General features: G+C 46.6%; 1 protein-coding gene across 4 annotated transcripts in view; it reads left to right on the top strand.

Moving 5' to 3' along the window:
• MYO7A (myosin VIIA) overlaps positions 1 to 20711 on the top strand; it is an 86178-nt gene that overhangs the window by 51257 nt on the left and 14210 nt on the right. For 2 of the 4 annotated variants that reach the window (XM_032203821.1, XM_032203813.1), the window contains 15 exons: positions 996 to 1133; positions 4458 to 4616; positions 4928 to 5020; positions 6739 to 6833; positions 8307 to 8391; positions 9281 to 9499; positions 9658 to 9765; positions 10332 to 10541; positions 11165 to 11368; positions 12170 to 12346; positions 12886 to 12975; positions 14243 to 14370; positions 15612 to 15738; positions 19669 to 19788; positions 20533 to 20706. In XM_032203821.1, the coding sequence (XP_032059712.1) occupies positions 996 to 1133; positions 4458 to 4616; positions 4928 to 5020; positions 6739 to 6833; positions 8307 to 8391; positions 9281 to 9499; positions 9658 to 9765; positions 10332 to 10541; positions 11165 to 11368; positions 12170 to 12346; positions 12886 to 12975; positions 14243 to 14370; positions 15612 to 15738; positions 19669 to 19788; positions 20533 to 20706 (2127 nt within the window). Of the gene's footprint in view, positions 1 to 995; positions 1134 to 4457; positions 4617 to 4927; positions 5021 to 6738; positions 6834 to 8306; positions 8392 to 9280; positions 9500 to 9657; positions 9766 to 10331; positions 10542 to 11164; positions 11369 to 12169; positions 12347 to 12885; positions 13144 to 14242; positions 14371 to 15611; positions 15739 to 19668; positions 19789 to 20532; positions 20707 to 20711 lie in introns of all 4 variants that reach the window. The other 2 variants (XM_032203804.1, XM_032203795.1) reach the window with 1 other exon arrangement.

The following is a 20711-nucleotide window of genomic DNA, read 5'->3' as shown; positions in this document are numbered from 1 at the left end:
CCGGGTTTTTCTGGTGTGCATGAGCTGGATTTTCTCTGCTCACGTTGCCTTGTTGGAATTCCATGACAACTTTGTGTTTGTGCTGACTGGGTTTGTCCTTTCACCGCGTCCAACCGGGGCTATGGAAATGCCTCCTTTATGGGGTGTGGGGACGATGTCCGACTGCTGTAGGATGAAGCACACAGAAAGTTTTTAGCCAAAGAGGTCAAAATAAAAACTTGCCGCCTTGCGAAACAGAGCAGCGAGGTCAGTGCAAATGGGGACTTCGTGGCTCCACACGTGGCTCGACCACCTGCAAAGAAGAGGATGTTCGGAGGAAATGTGCATGAAAATCCTGCTGGGATCCTCCCTTTGGGAAATCTCTGGCCACCAGGTCATGTCACAGTGTGTCCTATTTTCGAGTTGGAGAGTGTTGCAACTCTCTCCCCAAATCATCCCAAAGTTTCACCTGAAATCCTTTGGTCTAGTTAATTTGCTTTTCCAGACAAAACTCAGATCTTCCCTGTAGCACAGGCTGGGGAAAATAAACCTCACCAGCAGTTTCTGGAGCTGTTGCAGAGTCTCCTGTAGCAAGCATGCCCTTGGCTTGTTTTTCTGCCTCCAGGAGCCTCTGGAGGCTGGTCCAGGGTGCAGAAGATGGGTCAGACATGAAGAACACGGACAGCGGGGTCAGCATCACTGCAGTGTGATGCACAGGGAGGGGGAAGCCCAAGCATCTCCTGTGGAGCACCCCTGGGCAAATGCCTTGCCCCAGGCTGCAATATAGAAATTCCTGAAGTCCTACAAGGGGCTCTTTGCTCTCACAAGCTGATCTGACAAAGCCAGGTGGCCCCAAACCTTCTCCTCTCCCCATCTCTGCCACCTCAGGCATCCTCCACCACAGCCCTGAAGCCTGGGCTCCCCGCCTCCAGCCGGAGGCTGCCAGGGACAGGGCCGGAGGGGAAAGGCTCTGTTATCCTTCCATTTCCTGAGCCCGCTCTGCTGCCGTTTTGCAGGGAGCAGAGACGAGGAAGCGCTCGCCGACGCTCAGCAGCCAGTTCAAGCGGTCCCTGGAGCTGTTGATGAGGACTCTCAGCGTCTGCCAGCCCTTTTTCGTCCGCTGCATCAAGCCCAATGAGTACAAGAAGCCCATGGTGAGTCCTGATTTTCTCTCCTGGTTGCTTTTTTTTAGGGTTTTGTACGGGATTATCCACAGGAGCTAACGGGAAAAGTCCTCCAAGCATCAGTGGAGCCAGGATTGACCCTGGGTGCTTAGAAAACAAACCCACAGCCCTTGCTGCAAGCAGAGGGGTCAACAAAGCTTGTGGAGGAAAAGCTGGCAAAGTTGGGCACTTTCTTTGCAACCCAAAACTTTTTTAGAGGGGAGATGCTTCCCCTGCCTTTCTTCCCAAGAACGACCTCGAGGAATTCACCCCGCAGCCCTTTCCTCTATAGGAAATGCATCTGATTTCTATAGGGTGTGGGAGCCTCCCTACCAGCTGTAGGGCCCTATTGCAGGGTTTGACAGTCCCTTAAAAACGATCCCATTTCCTGAAACCAATTCCTGAAACCTTTGTTTCTGAGGGACCTTGCTTGGTTTTACCCATTAGATTTGTTTCAACTGTTTATTTTGATGTTTCGTAGTTTGATTTTTTTGTGTTGTTTTTGTAACAATTGTGAATAAATAGTTAAAAATCGTTAAAAAAAAAAAAAAAAAAAAAAAAGGAAAAGGGAAATAACACAGAGGAAATGTAAGAGGAATTACTTAACTGTGATTCCCAGGGGAGGGAGGTTAGACTATGCCAGAGAGGATTATTACAACATTTTATCCAGATGAACAACCAACAGGCAATTCCCCACAATGTTCAGAGTACTCTTAAATGCAGCTACAGCAAGCCTGAAGGGAAAAAAAAATATATGTACATATTGCTCAGAAACTTAAAAATAAGTGGCAGCCAGTTAAAAACGCCACTTTTATTGTGTTTGCTGCAAAAGCAATGAAAGCTTTCGGGACAAACTTTTATGAGCAAATGAAAGGAAGGAGGTGGCTGCAGAACCTCTGCCCTCTCGTGCAGTGACTTGGTGGAAGGGAGATGATGCTGAAAACTCCAGCTTCAGGATCGTACCCCAGCAGGATTGGACCCTGGAGCTATCAGCAATCTCGTGCTAGCCTCTCACTGCTCTTGATAGTGATAATTTTGGGGAGGAACGGCTTGATTTAATAATCTTTTCAGCTGCTTGTTTCTGTGAGTCATTTTGGCCATGCCTTTGTACTTCAGGAGTAATCTAGCCAGAGGTGGAGTTTTATCTACAGTTAGATAGCAAAGCTCAAACGAGTGGAAAAATAGAAGCACAAAATATCAAATTTCAGAGCTGTTGCATACAAGCAGTGTTCACTTGAAACTTATTTTTGCCAATCAGTGAACCTAATACAGCATGGGGTAAAAAGTTTGGTGTCTCTCCGGGCAGTTTACTGTCTTCTTATCCTGGTTTTGGTGAAAATTAAAAGGTTGTTAATAGCAAATTAAAGGAAGACTTTGGATTAATATGAAACAATATGTCTGAGCTGAGATTATCATCTGAGCTGAGATCAAACCAAAGCTATGCTTTAGCACATGGGTGATGTTGAAAAATAGCTGCACGTCCTGAGCCGACATTAACAAATTATTCCTGATGCCCCAGCTCCGAGCTGCTTTTACACCTGGATGTCTGGGATTCAGTCAGGCATTTTTCATCCTTCATAGTAAATCTGGAATTTACCAGCTCTTACAAGCTCTAAACTAGAATATTCTGTTCACCCCATTTATTTACAAGACATTTAGTGGGATAAAAAACAGCTAGAAGCTTGAAAGAATCAGACAAAGAGAAATTAATCTCCCCGTTAAAGCAATGAGGGAATGAGTGAACACTGCATAAGGGGCTGTAGTGCTACAAGATACAAAATGTGGTTTTTTGCTAAATTTCTTTTGGCTTGGTTTCGTAAAACAAAGGAAAAATGGGACACAGAGCTCTGCAGGGCGATTGCAAAAGAGAACTTTTTCTGGGAGTTCATTTTCTGTCCCAGGCTATGAAGGAAAGCGTACTGATAGTGATAGGAAATGGTATAGTGGGAAGTGAAAGGTCAGTGGAAAGTCCTGACTGTTTGTTACTCTCTGTTATTCTAAAACTTTTGCTTCCTTCTAAAAAGTACTTTGGGAAAAAAAAATAAAATTGTTTGTATTGGGAGCTTGTTTGCAAGCCCACAAACATGGTACAGGGAGAGAGGAACGCACAGCACCTTCCTCTGCACCTCTCCAGCCCCCAGTATCCACATTAGACAAGGACAGCTTGAGTCCAAATCCAGATGATGATACCTTCTGCCTTTTTCTCCCTCATCTGTTGCCTTCTGGGATCAGGATCTGTCTCACTTCACTCCAGCCCTCTCAAAGAGGCTGCTATGACCTCCTCCAAAAACTACCTTCAGGACCGGGAACTTAGATGATGTGTTTTAGATGCTCATATCTGCACGTGCTCATACTTTAGACAGCTGAAGAGAGGGTGTTTATTTTGCCTTTATTTTACACTTGGGTTGAACTCTGTTCTGATGCTTCCAGCAGACAACATCAGGCTGCAAGAGGGTGTCTCAGGGGCTCCAGGATCCTCCCCAATGCACTGATGCACCAAGTCAACAGCCGGGATTTTTCTGAGCCTCCCTTTGCATCAGCAGCATCCCTAATTCTCCTCCCTGACGTGCCCCAAGCAAAGGAGAGTAGCCAGGTTCATTCAAAGCAATGAACAAAAAGCAAATTCAAATTCATAGCAAACATCTGCAAGGACTGCATTGCTTTGCAACTGCCCACTGCTTTTCAGGAGCGGCCATGGGCACTGCTCTGAGATTTGTCCCTTTCCTAAAGACCTCTGCTGGTCCCTGGTCTGATCTATTCATTTTTACCTTCTTGGATGTCTTCCTAGGTAAGGAGTGGTTTAAAGATACCAGGCTGAGCTCAGGGTTCAGGCATCCACAAGGCTGCACTCTTCATCTGTCTGACTTTGGGGAGCCACGTATCCCAGTTCAAAGGGTGTAGACACCTTAAATCCTTTCAGTGTCTGAGCCTTGACTGATCTGGTCCTTGGCTTCCTCAGCCTTCAAAACGACACTGCCCTGCCTGCTGTGATCACACCGGTAAAGCTCGGAGCTGCCAGCAGAAGTCAGTGACCACGAGTGGTCACGACGAGGGTGACTATGGTGTGGTCTCACTTCCCCAAGGTGATGTTCTCCCTGTCCCTTTTGTAGCGCGTAGGACACATCAAGTTCTGCAAAAGAGAATTAAAGAAAAGGGGAAAAAATTCTAGGATCAGGTCCATAACAGCCAAGGCTCCTCTAGTCCTGGGTTTGGGTGGGTGCGTGACTTCAATGCACTACACAGCTCCTATGGCCAACCCAGGCCAAGACGTGCAATCACAGAAAGCACCACTAATAAGTCCTGTAACTTCCCCAGCTGTTTGACCGAGAACTGTGTGTCCGGCAGCTGAGGTACTCAGGGATGATGGAGACCATCCGGATCCGCCGGGCTGGCTACCCCATCCGCTACACGTTTGTGGAGTTCGTGGACCGGTACCGGGTGCTCATGCCCGGCGTGAAGCCAGCATACAAGCAGGTGAGTACCTTTTTCCATTGCAAATACTCTCTTCTGGTATATCTGGATATATTTATGAGGAATTCATCTTTTCCAAAAGTAAGATCAGATCTCCAGATGCTGTGGTGGTGCTCTGGGCTTTCCAAGTGGAGGAAAAATGGTAAGGACAGGGAGCTGAGTAGTAAGGGATATTCAGCCCATCCCTCTCACTTACTTTAAATGTGGTGAGAAGCTTATTAGCAGAAAACTGCTGGAAATGAGACCAGAAAGGGCCACCACTGAGCAGCAGGGGTGAGGCTGGTCCTGATGAACACCATCCTGCTTCCCACCAGGGCGACCTGCGCGGGACGTGCCAGCGCATTGCTGAAGCGGTGCTCGGGAAGGACGATGACTGGCAGATCGGCAAGACAAAGATATTCCTGAAGGTATGGGCTCTTCGTGTCCCCCCTGCCATCTGGGATTCTTACCCATGAAGGGGTCTCCTACCATCCCCTTTCTATCACAAGATGTGTCCCTTACCCGTGGTCTCTGTCCTGGCCTGGCAGTCAGCAGAAACTGAGCCAAGGCAGGATATTTGGGGCCAGTTTAGGAAGCAGTGGGCAGGAGGAAGTCCTGACACTCTGCCAGCGCTGATGCATGCGTGGAGGCAGAAATAGTCACGTTCAACACATAGCCTTTTCCCTCCTGGGCTGTGACGCACTGTCTCATCTCCTGCCTTCACCCAAAAGGCACAGCAGAGGGAGAAATGCCCACACAGAGCCCTGGAGAGAGAGGGACTGGGAGCACAACAGACTCACTTCAGTTTTGCAATGTCCTTGCACGATACAAGAAGTGCCTACAGCTTCCCTCTCTGCATCAGTTTGGCTATCATGGAGCAGCCCAGCATTTCAGGTCTCCGTGAGATGAGAGCAGCCACTTCCCATTCACACTCCTTGCTCCTTACAAACCCTTTCCTGCGATGCTCCTGGGAGAGAAGGCTGAGCTGGCCAGGAACCAGGATGGAAACAAAACTTTCAATCAAAAATCTCAGCAGAAAACCGTGGTGGCTTATATCTAAATAACCCCCCCAACCCATCTCCAGCACGAACACCCTCATCCCTTCCCTGGAAGCTGTTCCTACTAGTCGCTCTTTCCAGTGCTTGTTATCAAGATCTCACAGCTGTTAGGGCAGGAAATGGAGAAATTGGGAGGCCCTGAAGGGCAGCGTGAGGTCGAGCAAAGCAGGAAACGTGCAGAGTTGCCTCCACTGCACCCAGCATGGCAGGGCTCAGCATGCCGCAGCCAGGAACGAAAGTGGAGTTTGGTGTGGGAGGAATCAAAAGAAAGCCAAGGCTGGTGCATCTGAAAGTTTCAGGGCAAGGAAATTCCATGTAATAAAGCCTTTTTGTCCTTGGGTGTGGAGGCATCGCAGCTTTTGCTGGAGGGAGCAAAAGGGTTTGTTTCCAAACCTCTCCTGTGCTCCTGGGAGTTGGTCCATGGCTGAAAAGGCATTAGCAGGAAGCTTTGCATGGAAGACCAATGTAATTGGGATGTTTTGAAACTATAAAGCATTATATATGTCTTCTTCCTGTTCTGGTTCACTTGGGAATGAAGACAGTGGATCTCTAGGATCTATATTAGGATTTCCCCAGAAAGTAGGTGGGGTATGTTTGGGAAGGAAAATGTCCCAAGAGTTTAGTTTGGACACCTTCTCTGGGGAAGGGCCTCATAGCACCCTGCCAGCCACATCTAAATCAGACATTCATAGAATCACTGAGTGGTTTGGGTTGGAAGGAACCCTGGCCAGGGCCTCAGCGCCTTCAGAGGGCAGAATTTTCTTCCCAAGGCCTCCCTGAAGCCTCCCCCCTGCCAGGCTCCAGCCACTGCCCCTTGCCCTGTCCCCCCAGCCCTGGCCAAGAGTCCCTCCCCAGCTTTCCTCTAGGCCCCATTTAGGTACTGGAATGCCTCTGTAAGGTCTCCCCGGGGCCTTCTCTTCCCCAGGCCCACCACCCCCAGCTCCCTCTCCTCGGGGCTGCTCTCCAGCCATCCTCTGTCCAGCCTGGGTTTGAGCTTGGGATTGCCCCAGCCATGCTGCAAGACCTTGCACTTGCACCACCTCAAGCAGATGGAGATCTTCTGATGTGGTTGTTGGTTCCTCCCTCAGGACCACCACGACATGCTGCTGGAGATCGAGAGGGACAAAGCCATCACAGACAAAGTCATCCTCATCCAGAAGGTTGTGCGTGGGTTCAAAGACAGGTAGGTGTGAGCCCTGCTGGCACCTGGAGGTGGGCTAACAAGCAGCTCTTGAGGGAAATGTTGCTCCCTCCATGCCTGTCCAATCAGCCCTGCCTTCAGCTGGCAAGAGGGGACTTGGCACTCAGCTGCAGCAAGTATTGGAGGAAGTTAGTAAAAGAAACAAGAAGAAAACATTATTAGTTGCCTCAAATACAGACAGAATAGGACCTTCTCTCCCTATCCAGCATTGACTTCAAGGGAACTGATGCTTGCTACATCAACGTAGTAGTGGGGCTCTGCTGAAGGCAATGCTAAGCCTCCAGTCTTATGGGACCCCACAAAGCTGTAATGGGGTTATCAGGTCCTCCGTAGTGACTAACAGCTTTCTCCACAAAGCCAAAGGAGCCTTTTACAAGCTCCCTTTGTACACTGGTTGTCACAGACCTGGGAGGAGAGCAAGTAGATGGACCATTGGAAACTTGTAGCACAGCTGTGGAGGGCAAGGGGGAGCCACAGCCACGTCCAAGCTTCATGCACAGACAAGAGACAGGAACACCTCTTGGGGCTTTGTGCTCTTTGTCTGAGCCAAGGCTGTAATTCAGGCTGGGCCTTAGGCTTTGAGGAAAAGTCACGTGCCAAATAACTCTGAGAAGCTTTGTCACCTTATAGAATCATAGATTCACTGAATGGTTTGGGTTGGAAGGGACCTTAAAGCCCACCTAATTCCACCCCCTGCCATGGTCAGGGCCCCCAGCCCCATCCAGCCTGGGCACTGCCAGGGACTGGGGCACTCCCAGCTCCTCTGGGCAGCCTGGGCCAGGGCCTCAGCACCCTCAGAGGGCAAAATTTCTTCCTTATCTCCAATCAAAACCTGCCCTCTTTCTGTTTAAAACCACTCCCTCACTATACTCCCTGATAAAGAGTCTCTCCCCGTCTTTCTTTTAGGCCCCCTTTAGGTACCAGAAGGCTGCTGTAAGACCTTCCCATGGTAATCCTACAGAGACCTCCAAGACCTCCTGATGCTTTTGTCCCCAGGGTGTCTAAGCACAGGACCAGACCAGTCCAAGCAGCACGCATGGAGCAGATGAGGGTAGCAGGGTGGTGTTGCTGGAGTTTGCTCTTGATAGTTTAGATCATTTAGATCATTTATATTCATTTGCAGGTGGCTGGGATTGAAGCAAGGAGAGCAGGCAGTGAGGAAATTTCAGAGGAAAGAGGAGGTTGCAAGGGAGGGAAGACAGGGACTGTTTCCAACATCTCCTGCTCTGCCCGTTCCCATGTATGAGCCTGTGGAGATCTATCAGAGAGAGCCTCCACAGACCTTCCTGTAAAGGCAAAGAATGTTGGGGAGGAGATAATTTCAGGCCAAAAAATGCAGAGTTTACTCCACCTAGTTGCTCAATTTCAATTCAAAAGAATGAGGCCCTGGAGATGATAACTTGGAGATGGTAACTGTCCAAACCACAGACACAAGTGATGAAAATGCCTTTTCAGGTCCAATTTCCTGAAAGTGAGAAATTCAGCCCTGATGATTCAGAGATACTGGCGTGGACATAACTGCAGGAAGAACTATGGTGCTGTAAGTATACGGGTGCTTCCTCACACATGTATCTTCTTTCAGGTGGGACCTAAATTAGAGTTTTCTGGCTCAATCTGCCCCACTGGGTTGAGGGGATGTTTAGGTTGGCAAAATGAAAGGAATTGTGAGTTTGATGCTTTGCCTTCTTATTGAAGAGAGCACCTAACCACCTTCTCACTGTCATTTGTCCCCATAAGTTAGATGTCCATTGTACCAAATGGGCACTTGGGGTTTTAAAATCTTCCCCCAGTTTCCAAGTGACTGAAAACTCAAAAGCAGTTTCCTCTAAAAATCAGACTCCATCTCTAGGTGTGACCACATCTGCAGTCAGGGCTTTCTCCTGGCTTCTCCTCAACCCAATCCATTGTCCTCTTCTCTTGCTGTCCTAGCGTGCTGGGGTCCAAAGTGTTCAATATCATCCTCAGAGACACCAACATGAAAGGAATAACCATTTCCAGACTGCTCAGGGTGCTGCCTCCTTCCACAGAAGAGATCCTTGGCAGGAGGTCTACAGGAGCAATGACTACCAGGGGAGCCCACAGGAGGTGCTGGAGCTCCATGAGAACAGCCTCCTGGCTTGTAGCTACCTTAGTATGAGGAACCAGACCTCCCAAAGCCTCTTAAAGGGAGAAACATCAGTGGGGAAGAAAGGGAAAAACTCAGTGGGGAAGAAACTCCCTTCATCCTCCCTCAGCTTTGAATCCGTGCAGCAGCTAAAGGGCTTCATTTCTCCACGTTATTGGAGAACCTCCCTCCCAAAGGCTTGTCCCAGAGGGAGCTGATTTCTGATTTACATCCACACAAGAAGGAGATTAGTGAGGGAAACCTGCTCAGGGTGGACAAGCCTGTGGGCTGTGGTGGTGTGGTTTCATCCTGCTCCTTCTTGCAGATGCGGATCGGCTTCCTGAGACTGCAGGCCCTCTACCGATCCCGCAAGCTCCACAAGCAGTACCACATGGCCCGCCGGCGCATCATCGAGTTTCAGGCCCGCTGCAGGGGCTACCTGGTCCGCAGGGCTTTCCGACACCGCCTCTGGGCTGTCCTCACCGTCCAGGCTTATGCCCGTGGCATGATCGCCCGAAGGCTCTACAAGCGCCTCCGAGGAGAGGTGAGTATTGAGGAGGAGAGGATGGCCATGAAATGGAAGTGGGGACAGGGGAGACAGCTCCTGCATCACGTTCTTGTGAGGCTGGTGTTTAAAAAGCACCAAAAAAAAATTCCAAAAATCAGGAAATATTTAGAAGGGTTCCTGTGTTTATTCACCAGTATCATCGGCGCCTGGAAGCAGAGAAACTTCGGCTGGCGGAAGAGGAACGACTCCGAAAGGAGATGAGTGCCAAGAAAGCCAAGGAGGAAGCAGAAAAGAAACACCAAGTACGCCAGGCCTGCTCTCTCTCTGAGGCTCTGTGTCACCATTTTCCAGGGCTTGGGTTTGTTCTGTCAAGGAGGAATGCCAAAAATATCTGAGACATTTCTGGCCTGCTTGACCTATTTGTGTTTAATTCTCTAAAGACCTTTGTGTTCTAACTAGACTGAAGCTGCTCCAGAATTTCTGATCTGCTGCACAGGAATGTCAGAGATTATGGTTATTATTTGCTTCCTTTTGGTCTTGTATGAAGGCTGAAGGGGGAGCTGGCACACTGTGTAGATAATGTGTGTGTGTGTACGCATAGGTAGATGTATAAAAGGAAAAATAAAGGTGAGTGCAGTCTCTGTGCATGGACCAGAGACTCTAAACAGGCACTAAGGAAGGAGAAAACCCTACTGCTTTGTCCCGCAGTTAGGAAGCTGAGGCATAGACATGCTACTGGCTTGCTCCAAGCCACATTCCTAGCATAGTGCCCCAAGCACCGGGCACTCTGCCTTGCAAATCCAGGCCCTGCAGAATTCAGAGCCGGCTCTTTGGAGGCAGTTCAGTCATTGCATGTGTCCCCCTCCAGGTACGCCTGGCCCAGCTGGCCCGTGAAGATGCGGAGAGAGAAGTAAAGGAAAAGGAGGAAGCACGTCGGAAGAAAGAGCTGTTAGAAAAAATGGAGAAAGCTCGCAACGAGCCAGTGAATGACTCGGATATGGTGGACAAAATGTTTGGATTCCTAGGGACGACTTCCTCCCTGCCTGGCCAGGAGGGGCAGGCACCCAACGGCTTCGAGGTACTGCAGACATACACAAGCCTGGCTATAAAATGAAAGGCTTTAGGAATACATGAATTGTATTCAGGAGTTGGACTTGATGATCTTTATGGGTCCCTTCCAACTCGGGGTATTCTATTCTATGATTCTATGAATTTATCAGGGTAGAATGAGGCAATCCAAAAGGGGATTTCTGAAGGCTTCCTTCAAGAATTCCTTCCTTTTTCATGTCTCTAGAAGTTTGCCATGCTGTGGTTGGGGCAGACATGCAGTCTGCAGGCTTTCTCCAGGGCTGCTGTGTGGAAGGGAGCATTATTGCTGTAAGATCATTGAGGAGCTGTGGCCTCTGAGATGTTCTGCCTTGTGGTTCATCACATTTAGCTCTTGGACACCCTTTACTCATGGTGGGAGTTGAGGCCACACTTAATGCTTCTCCTACTGATCTGGACACATTGGAGGGCAAAGGCATGTCCTACAGGATTCGGGCTTTCTTTGGGCTCCTTAGTAACATTTCTTGGTTTCCCTCACAGCTGGCTTTTCCTTTTGGGGTGGAAATCAGATAGGCAGACAAGTCAGGAGGAAGGGGAAAGAGTAGCTCAGCATCCAAAGCCATGCTGAGCACCTGACATGTCCTTTCCCACCAGGATCTTGAGCGAGTCCAGAAGGAACTGGAGGAAGAAGACCTCGATGCAGCATTGCCTCTCCCCGAGGAAGAGGAGGAAGATCTTTCAGAGTACAAATTTGCCAAGTTTGCCGCCACATATTTCCAGGGCACGACGACACACACCTACATTCGCCGGCCTCTCAAGCAGCCTCTCCTGTACCACGAGGATGAAGGAGACCAGTTGGTGAGGCAGGGGATGAAAATCCTTGAGCAGGGTGGGTTGGAGGAAGCCTGGGGGGCTCTTCACCCAAAGGGCACCAGTTTGCCTTTGGGATATGTTGATGTGGTTCAGTGGAGAACACAGCCCCCATCATGTGTCATTAAACACTGTCCCACCAGCATGCTTTGAAACAACACAGCAAGCATTAGAGGGATGTAGTGGTGAGTCCTTCTCTGTACCTTGATATTTGAGTTAAAACAATGAATAAAGTGCTCTGGGCTTAGGGCATGGATGATGCAAATTGTTACGCTAGTGCAGCTGTTATTTGGCAGCTGCAAAAGTTGTTTCTTACCTCACCAGGTGCACCAGTGCAGAGCTAGCAGAGAATAAAGGATTGTCCTATAACCAGAAGTACAAGGGCAGAAGTGCACTGAGCCCACACGGCTGTAATGAACATTACACTGGCCGTGAATTTGCCTTCTCTATGGTTCTCCTTTTCTTCAGTGGGTTAGGAGTTTTCAGTCACTGCTTCTCTGTAAGGGTGACATCTCCTAGCCAAGAAACAAGCCCTTTGTAGGTTCCACAAACGCACTCATGATGGCATGAACACATAAGCCTGAACTTGTGATCCTGGCCACCAGCCTTCCCAGCTTTTGCTCACTCAGATGAGGAATGTGTTGCAGGCAGAATTGTGTGGGGTACAGGAAAGTGTTTTGTCTCTGTACAGGGAAACCACAGTGGTGATCCTGATGGATTCAGCATGGCTTGACCACCCCTCCACTGCTCTGCTGTGAGCTGGTGGGGTTACAATTTATTTTCCAACAGGCAGCACTTGCTGTGTGGATCACTATCCTCCGTTTCATGGGAGACCTCCCTGAGCCGAAATATCATACAGCCATGAGTGATGGTGGTGAGAAGATACCAGTGATGACAAAAATCTATGAGACTCTTGGGAAGAAGACCTATAAGAAAGAACTGCAGGCTCTGCAGGGAGAAGGAGAGGTAAATGATATGTCTGTTAGAGATTATATTTGTATATTGGAAAGAGTTGGAAAGAAATGACTTGCAGCTGTGCTACAGCCAATCTGTTTTTTAATTTCCTCTGCAATTATGCTACAAAGGGAGAATTGTCTGTGTGTCAGGTGTTGATCCTACACCTTCTTCACACAGATAACTGAATGTCCCCCAACAATACAGCTGGGGAGGTGCCTTGCTGTCTTTCATGGGGCTTTGATCTCCCTTCTCCTCCCCAATGGGCAGAGAAGTACATGGGGGGAGTGCAGTGTCCTGTATCAGTCCCTCTTTTGGGGTTTTTGTGTTGATCTGCTCTGGGAGAAAAAATTAAAAATGTGCCCTTAATCTTGGAGAAGGAAGCCAAGAGTTGCCAGGGGATTAAGCTGTGGAAATCCCAAAATAAAAATAAAAATCCCTGTTGCATCCTCAGTGCATTCTGGGGTGTCTTTGGTGGACTTCATCTTAGGACTTTACTCAGTAGGGCTCTGCATCTCACCGCATTGTACTCCATGCCTCTTGCTTTGCAGAGTACTCACATTGATGGGCACAAGAAGAACAGTGTGCGGCACAAACTGGTCTCCCTAACCCTCAAGAAGAAATCCAAACTGACGGAGGAGGTGAGAGGAGACGCTTGGCCGCCTGGCAGCACAAGTGCCGTTGGATTGTCTGCAGCCCTCTCTGACTCTCTTCTGCTTTTCCCTAGACAACATAGAACCAGCCCTCCTCTGGGTTTGGCGCTACCTGTCTCTCTGCCTGAAAGATTTAAGGAGTGTTTAAGGGGAAAGGTTGGCTTCCCATGTCTCCTTGAGTCTGCACCTCGCGCCGGCCTCCCCTCGGCTCCCGTTCTCCATCCATCCAGCACCTCCCCTCCCCTCTCTCACAGCCCTCCATCCAGCTGCCGATACCTCTCACCACTTGTGATGGTCTGAATGTCACCCCTGCTTTTAGTTTCCTGCCCTCCTCTGGGGTGTAGGTAGCAAAGGTGGGGTATCCAAAAGCGCTCACCCGCACTCTGCCTCTGCCTTCTTCAGTGCAAATTTCCCTATGGGAGCAGTTAGTCCAAGCTGAGAGCTTTAGAAAATACCACCCCAAAAGACTGAGGAGCAAAAAATCCTTTGGACAGGGGTAAGAGCAAGGCAAAGACGTGAATTCAGCCTTCTTTTAGACACTGCCATGTGTCCACTTCCAGAGCAGGCACCATCTCACCTGGCTGTAGCTGCTTGACAGCATGAAGATCTCTCTGAGGTAGTCACCCTCCTTCCCTTTAGAGTCAGAGGAGAGAAACAGAAGCCAATCTATCTTATCCTAATGTGGCTCTGAATGCACTCCAGAATTTCTCATCTCTCCCCAGTGGCTCTAAATGAAGAATGGGTTGACTAGCTGAGACAGAGAGCTGGTAGGTGGATGAATGCCAACCCTGTCTGCACAAAAAGCACCATGCTTATGTGCTCTTGGCTGCATCATTAGCACGGGGAGGGGGTCCATTTTGTTAGTGTTTTAAGATTTTTTTTAATAAGATGGAGTTGAAAGGACAGGCCATCCTTGGCAATAAGCTCGGGTTGTTCCAATGACCCTTGGTGGCCCTCTCCCAACTGTGGGTCCAGGCCAGTGCTGAATTACAAGGGTACCACTGTAGAAAACCTGGGCAGAGATCAAGCAGGGGGGAGTGTGACTAGGCAGAACCATTTGCAGCTTCACCAGAATGCAATTAAAGCCAACAAAGCCACAACCTCCCATCACTGATAATGTGCTACACTGAAGAACTTCTGAGACCCTTCCTGGCAGGTGGAGGAGTCCTCCTGGGGGAGCACACCACACCTGGGGTGGGGTGGGGGGCCGTAGCAGCTGGCTGTACTAAACGAGAGCAATGTGTCTGGTTGGCAGGTGACAAAGAGGCTTCATGACGGGGAGTCCACACTCCAAGGTAATAGCATGCTCGAAGACCGGCCCACCTCCAACCTGGAGAAGCTCCATTTCATTATTGGTAATGGCATCCTCAGGCCAGCATTAAGGTTAGAAATCAGGACAAAGGCATAAACATGCTGTTTGTTTCATTCCTTCTTCATTGAGCTATTCTCGTCCAATTGATGTTAATGGTGTGTGCAGCTCTGCAAAGCTCTCATTTTCCTGGTTGTGTTGTATGACGTGGGCTGGGCTGGGTCACGTTCCTTAGTGTTCATCTCAGGCCTGATTAAAAGACCACACAGAGGGATTCAAAGGCTTCTGAAAGTGCTAGTAGCTGCTGGATTGGTTTATTAAGGCTCACTCTTGCTGTTCACCACCCTTTGTTTTCAGTTTCACCATTTAGACCTCTTTTGTTCCTATGAATATTTTAATGGCACAGAAGTGAAAAACTCAAATTTATTCCAGTTGTTAAATTGAGCATTTGAAAATTAACAAGTACCAAATTAAGGATGACTGCATATCTTTGTTTTAGTCCATTTACGTGTGTGTGTTGTAATGGAATCCATTTCATTTTATCTTCCCACTTCACCAGGAAATCATACGTTTCTGCATAAAGTCTGCTCTGCAGGCAGTCCTAGTAGCTTAACTGAGGGCTTTTCCATGGGGTTTGTCAACATAACAGGCTGGCTGACTAGTTTTTGCTGCCTCATATATAGATGAGGAAGTACTGTTATCTCTCATTTTGCATGTGGATAATAAAGTTTAAAGTCAAAAGTGGATGATTCCCAAATTGAGATACCCATCAATGTATCAGAGAACGTCTGTTTATACATAAGAGCTGGACAAACCTTGACCTCTGCTGGAGTTTTTAGTTCCCAACACTTCCACAAAGCAAGTTCAGGTGTCTTAAGAGTAACAGCCAGCAAATGAGGACTCCAGGCTGGTGGCCCTCTATGAAAGTCAGTTTAGGAGACTCACTTGATATCACTGGGAAACCTTCCATCTTTGTAAGATAGACTCCATTTTCCAGAGGTGACATTCAGAGACTTGAACCTTGCCCCTGCCTTTTATTCCTCCTTTCTCTAAGAAGTGTTAGTCAGCTGTGGAAAATCTTATCTGAAGCACAGGGAAAATTCAGTTGACATTACAGAACTGGTGAAGGATGGCATTTTAGAGACAGTGCAATGACCAGAGTGACCATTAGAATGACCAGATAGTTAAATTGATATCCTTGCAATTCCAAAAGGAACCTGTAAGTATCACATGCAGGCAGGGTCTGGCTCTTTCTGCTCACACTGAAAAACACCACCTTGTCAACTCTAATGTTTTATCTTTATTCTTATTGCAGGGATGAAATCTACTGTCAAATCTGCAAACAGCTGACCCAGAACCCATCCAAAAGTAGCCATGCCAGGGGTTGGATCCTGATGTCTCTCTGTGTGGGATGTTTTGCTCCTTCTGAGAAGTTTGTAAAGGTAAAATGTAGATGATATTTATCTCAGGTACTACCTGCTGATACATTTTCTTTTCCATCCTTGCAACCAGCTTTTCTCTTGGGTTTGACAGTGAAAAGCATCCTGGTCTTCAGCTCTGTCAGGAATGACGATGATATAAAGTCCCTAATCAGGAAGAAAAATGTGTATGATCCCAAGATCAATGTCTAAAGTTAGTCAGATGAATTACTCCTAAGAAATGACTCTTTCTTTCCAGTGACTCTACAGGGAGAGTAGACAACAAATTCAGATGATGCCTCCTGCATTCTAGATGAACAAAATTGATTAGGTGACTTCTCCTCAGAAACTGGATTATCAGAGGTCACAAGTGGAATTTGTACACCTAGAACACCTACATTTCTCCCATTTCTCACATCCAAAGGTCTGTGCATTCAGTCAAGCTTCTTTTGACTGTGCCAGTATAACCTTAGGCATGTCCTTTAATTTGTCAAGGAACAGTACTATGTGGCAAATTAGAAATACAACTTAACATAAAAAATTGCACATAGAAAAGGGGTGGTTTAACTTACCTCAAGGTATGTTTGCATAGCTTTCTGCATACTACAACTTGCCCCACAATGTGTCATACTGAAATCATCTAATTCTTTAAACAGACACACAGGAGATGAAATAGATGCTAAGGGGAGACCTCATTGCTCTATACAGCTACCTGAAAGAAGGTTGTAGTGAGGTAGGCATCGGTCTCTGTTCTCCGGTGACAGGAGATCAGACACAAGGAAACAGCTTCAAGTTGCACCAGAGCAGGTTTAGGACAGATATCAGGAAGAATTTCTTAATGGAAAGAATAGTTAGGCATTGGAACTGGCTGCCCAGGGCAGTGGTGGAGTCACCATCCCTGGAGGTATTTAAGAGACATGTGGATGTGGTGCTTAGGGACATGGTTTAGAGGTGGACTTGGTAGTGTTGGGTGATAGTTGGAACTCATGATCTTCAGGGTCTTTTCCTCCTGACTGATTCTATGATTCTCTCATTCTATGCAATGTATCTTGAGAAGCAGTGTGGATCATCTGGACTGAAGTCAGTGGGAGATAAGTGGCTTAACACCATTGGAAATATTTTTTTCTTAAGGATTTTCTTTTTTTTCTTGGGCAAAGTCCATGTTTTGTTCCTAGATTTGAACAGCCTGCCTTCCAAATGATTTATACACCTCAAGTCTGATGAACACCCACAGGGCCGCTCAAGTTAATCCCATGACTAAGAGTTTGGCTGGTTCAGGGCAAAGGGCTCAGCTCTTTGTCTTCGCTTTGCCATGACATGACAAGACTTCCTTTGTCCCCCCCAGATCTTTGAATGTTGGAGCCTGGACCAGCTCCCAGGCCTGCTGGAGATAAAGGTGTTCCATTAGTTTCCATAGATATCAGATCAGCTTCTCAGGACTGAAAAAGCCAAAGCCAAGAATAGAAATCCCTTCTTCATCCCCAGGCCCTGCCAGTATGAAATCTAATAACAGAGATAAATCACTGGCAAAGTGGCAGAAAATGAAATTATGTCTGGAAATGAGATCTGAGAAAGTATGTCACAGGAGATTGTGTGAATTTAAATCTTTAATAATGGAAAATTATTTTAGGTGAGTGAAGCACTTCTCTGAAATAATTTATGAGCAGCTTTGAAGCCTCAGGCATGTACCTCTGCCCAAAGTCCTGGTCCGTGCTGAAATACATGGCAATATTCCCAAAAGCTTTGGGGAAGGTTTTGCTAATTGTACTCTTATTCATCTTGGGTAGAAGATCAGCCCTTTTTTGCACTTTGGGCTGCTGGGGACAAAAGGGAGTATTCATACCATCTAATTTCAGACACTTGCCTCCTTTATATACTATGTGGAGAGAGAGGGCTTCTCTACGGGACAATTCTGGGACCACAAGCCAAGGTCTCTCTCTGAATCTCCTACCAAGAGAGTTTCTGTTCCCATGGGCAGCCTGTGGTGACCGAGACTCCTGGGGTATGCATGTGAACACCCCGTGCAGCCATACACGCTGTGGTTTGCCTTTTTAAGCTCCAGTTTTGCAAACAGTAATACATAGGCAGTGACCTGGGCCATGTCTTGGAGCTCCTCTGAAGCCTCTGTATTAATCCAGAAGGACACCAGTGATACCTTCCACATTACAATGGTATGATATGTTTCAAAAAAAAAACTTTCTCCCAATGAAATGTTGGTTCTGCCTCCCAACACCATACTTTCCCATTCAGACCCACTTTTTCGTTTTGTAAAAAGCAGAGGAATAGTCAAAAATTTCAGATGTTCAGTAAATGCTTCACTTCATTAGCCCAGGCCACCTAGTTCAGCTTGATATGGACTGGGAGACAAACACCATGTCAGCATCAGACCTTACTATCATGCTTTTAATCTGTCAGTACCCTTTTAAAGGAGTTAGTAGTTGGCCAAATTCTGATTTACCACAAGTTTACTGACTGCTGCTTTAACCTTGCTAAGCTACAGCTGAATGATGACAGCCAGGCATTATCAGCCAGTTAAGAAAACATGTTTTGTTAACCTCACCTATTTTCTAATTAATGCCTGAATCTTTTAGCAGCAGTTGTCCACTGTTTTAATAGAAGAAAAAGCATATAAAGGTAAACATCTGTTAGCATTTCTTTCTATAGTCTGCCATGCAATGGAAATGTACTGTGGATGTTGTACCAGATTCCTGGTTACATTTTTCCCAATCCTTTTATTTTGGGTTTAACTTTAATAACAGCTGTAGTTTAATGAGGCAGGTTTACATATGCTTTTCTGTTCCTAAATATGAAGGTCATGCTTTGGATCCTATTAGAAACCTTTATCATCTGCTAAGCATGGGTCAATACACATTCTCTCTCATATACTCTTGTTCTTTGTACCTTTTTTTTTAATTAATAATGGACTTTGGTGGGAAGGTTCCACCCCCAAAAATATATATACAAAAATATATAAAAATACAAGCATTATTAGCAGAATAATTAAAACTACACTTTTACACAGCATTGACTGCTTGCAATCATTTGCAACAGCTTCTACCCATATAGCCTGCTTCTTTTACCTAGCTATTTAAGAGTATCTCTGTAAGTTATGATTGATGGAGATGTCTGTTTCTCTACCAATATTATTTATAGAGTGTCAGTGTTATAAAGGAGAGTCTGTGCTACCCAAGGAACAGCTGTGTTATCATTCAGAGAGCTATAAAGTTTCTCTAAAAGATATGATTTACAGAACTCTTAGTCTTAGCTACATGTTTGGCCAATGTATTTATGTAATATTTTTGAGTGTCTCTCTCGTATTGTAGAAGTCACTGGATTTATCTTTCTGTACAACAATGTGATTGTATTTTTAACATATGGTGAAGTGCTTTGAATTCTTGTTTAGAGTCTTTTAAAATACAGTTAAAAATCTGACTAAGGAAACATCTGTTTAATATAATTGTGAAGTATCTTTTCAATTGGCAGATTAGTGTTCTGACTGACATTGGCTTACAGTTTTCCTGATCATTATTTATAGCATGTTTGTTTTTTGTTTTGTTTTGTTTTGTTTTTCCATTCACTCGTATCATTCTGGCCTATATTCAATAGCATTTTGTGATACATCTTCAAAATACTTTCTAGAGATTGAAATCAATGGCAGCAATAGGAGAACATAAAATCTGCTGCACTGGCTTTGATCAAAGAGTTGTCTAGGCCAGTATTTTATGTCCATCGAGGCCAGAAATGCATAGTGTAAGTACAAGGCAAGGGTGCAGAGTGTCTTACCTTCTCTCAGCTTCCAGCAATGTGGTTTAGGAAAGCCCTGAGCTTGAGTGGTATCCCTGCATTTAGCAGTCCCAGAGGACTTTTCTCCAATAAATATTTGCTTTATAACCTTTGCAAATGTTTGGCTCCTCGAGCTGATGGCCTAACCAAAGTGTTCCCTGCTGCAAACAGTATTTAAGGAACTTCATCAACGGAGGCCCCCCTGGTTATGCTCCCTATTGCGAAGAGAGGCTGCGGAGGACGTTTGCCAACGGGACAAGGACACAGCCACCCAGCTGGCTGGAACTGCAGGTATGAGCCCCTCCATCCCCTCCCCAGGCAGCTGGGGCTGAGGGTTGGAGCCTTTTGCTATCACAAGAACCACATCTCTGGCAGGACAGAAAGCAGCATGATAAAAAAAAAAAAAAGCCTATTTCTCTCCAGAATTGTCAGGTGTTTCCAAAATACTGCATTCCCCTCACATGCCCCAGTGCATATTGAAGATCATGCCCTTTGCCAACATCAATACTTGTAAACTAAACGTATGTAAGAATGTTCTCGGGCACTGAGGCCAGCTGGCATTGAGCAAGCCCCCGTGTATGCTAGGAATTCTTCCAGATGAAGGATGTAGGCAAAACATCTTCTAAGAATGGGCCCTGGGCATCACAGCTGCCCAAGCATGCTCAGGGACAGTTATAGTTGGAACAAGCCCAGTTTATGCAATGTATACTCATTTTCTGTGCTGCTTTACTAGCATAGACAATTGTGCTTCAGTGCCCAGAAGCATTCCTGAGCATGCTTGGATTTACTAAATTAGACACTTCAATGACTGAATATATCATATACAAAAAAAGGAGATTTCCACGTGCTTCCAGTGGCTGACCATACATTATCCTGTTGAGAAGTACATTATAGAAGCATTGAAATGTAGTCAGTCACTGGGACCAGGAATTAGAAAATAGTTACCACTTGCTCGGGGGAAGACTACATAGGTAAATAGTCTAGATGGGGTTGAAATTTGCATACTTTCATAAAGTCTGGCTTTAACCTCATTAGGCAACCAAGTCCAAGAAACCGATCATGCTGCCTGTCACGTTTATGGATGGGACAACAAAAACACTGCTGACAGACTCTGCAACGACTGCTAAAGAGCTCTGTAATTCTTTGGCCGACAAAATCAGCCTGAAGGACCGATTTGGCTTTTCGCTTTACATCGCACTTTTTGACAAGGTATG

This window comes from Aythya fuligula, chromosome 1, assembly GCF_009819795.1.
Source record: "Aythya fuligula isolate bAytFul2 chromosome 1, bAytFul2.pri, whole genome shotgun sequence".
NCBI classification, from domain to species: Eukaryota; Metazoa; Chordata; class Aves; order Anseriformes; family Anatidae; genus Aythya; species Aythya fuligula.
This window is presented reverse-complemented; position numbering and strand designations above follow the sequence as displayed.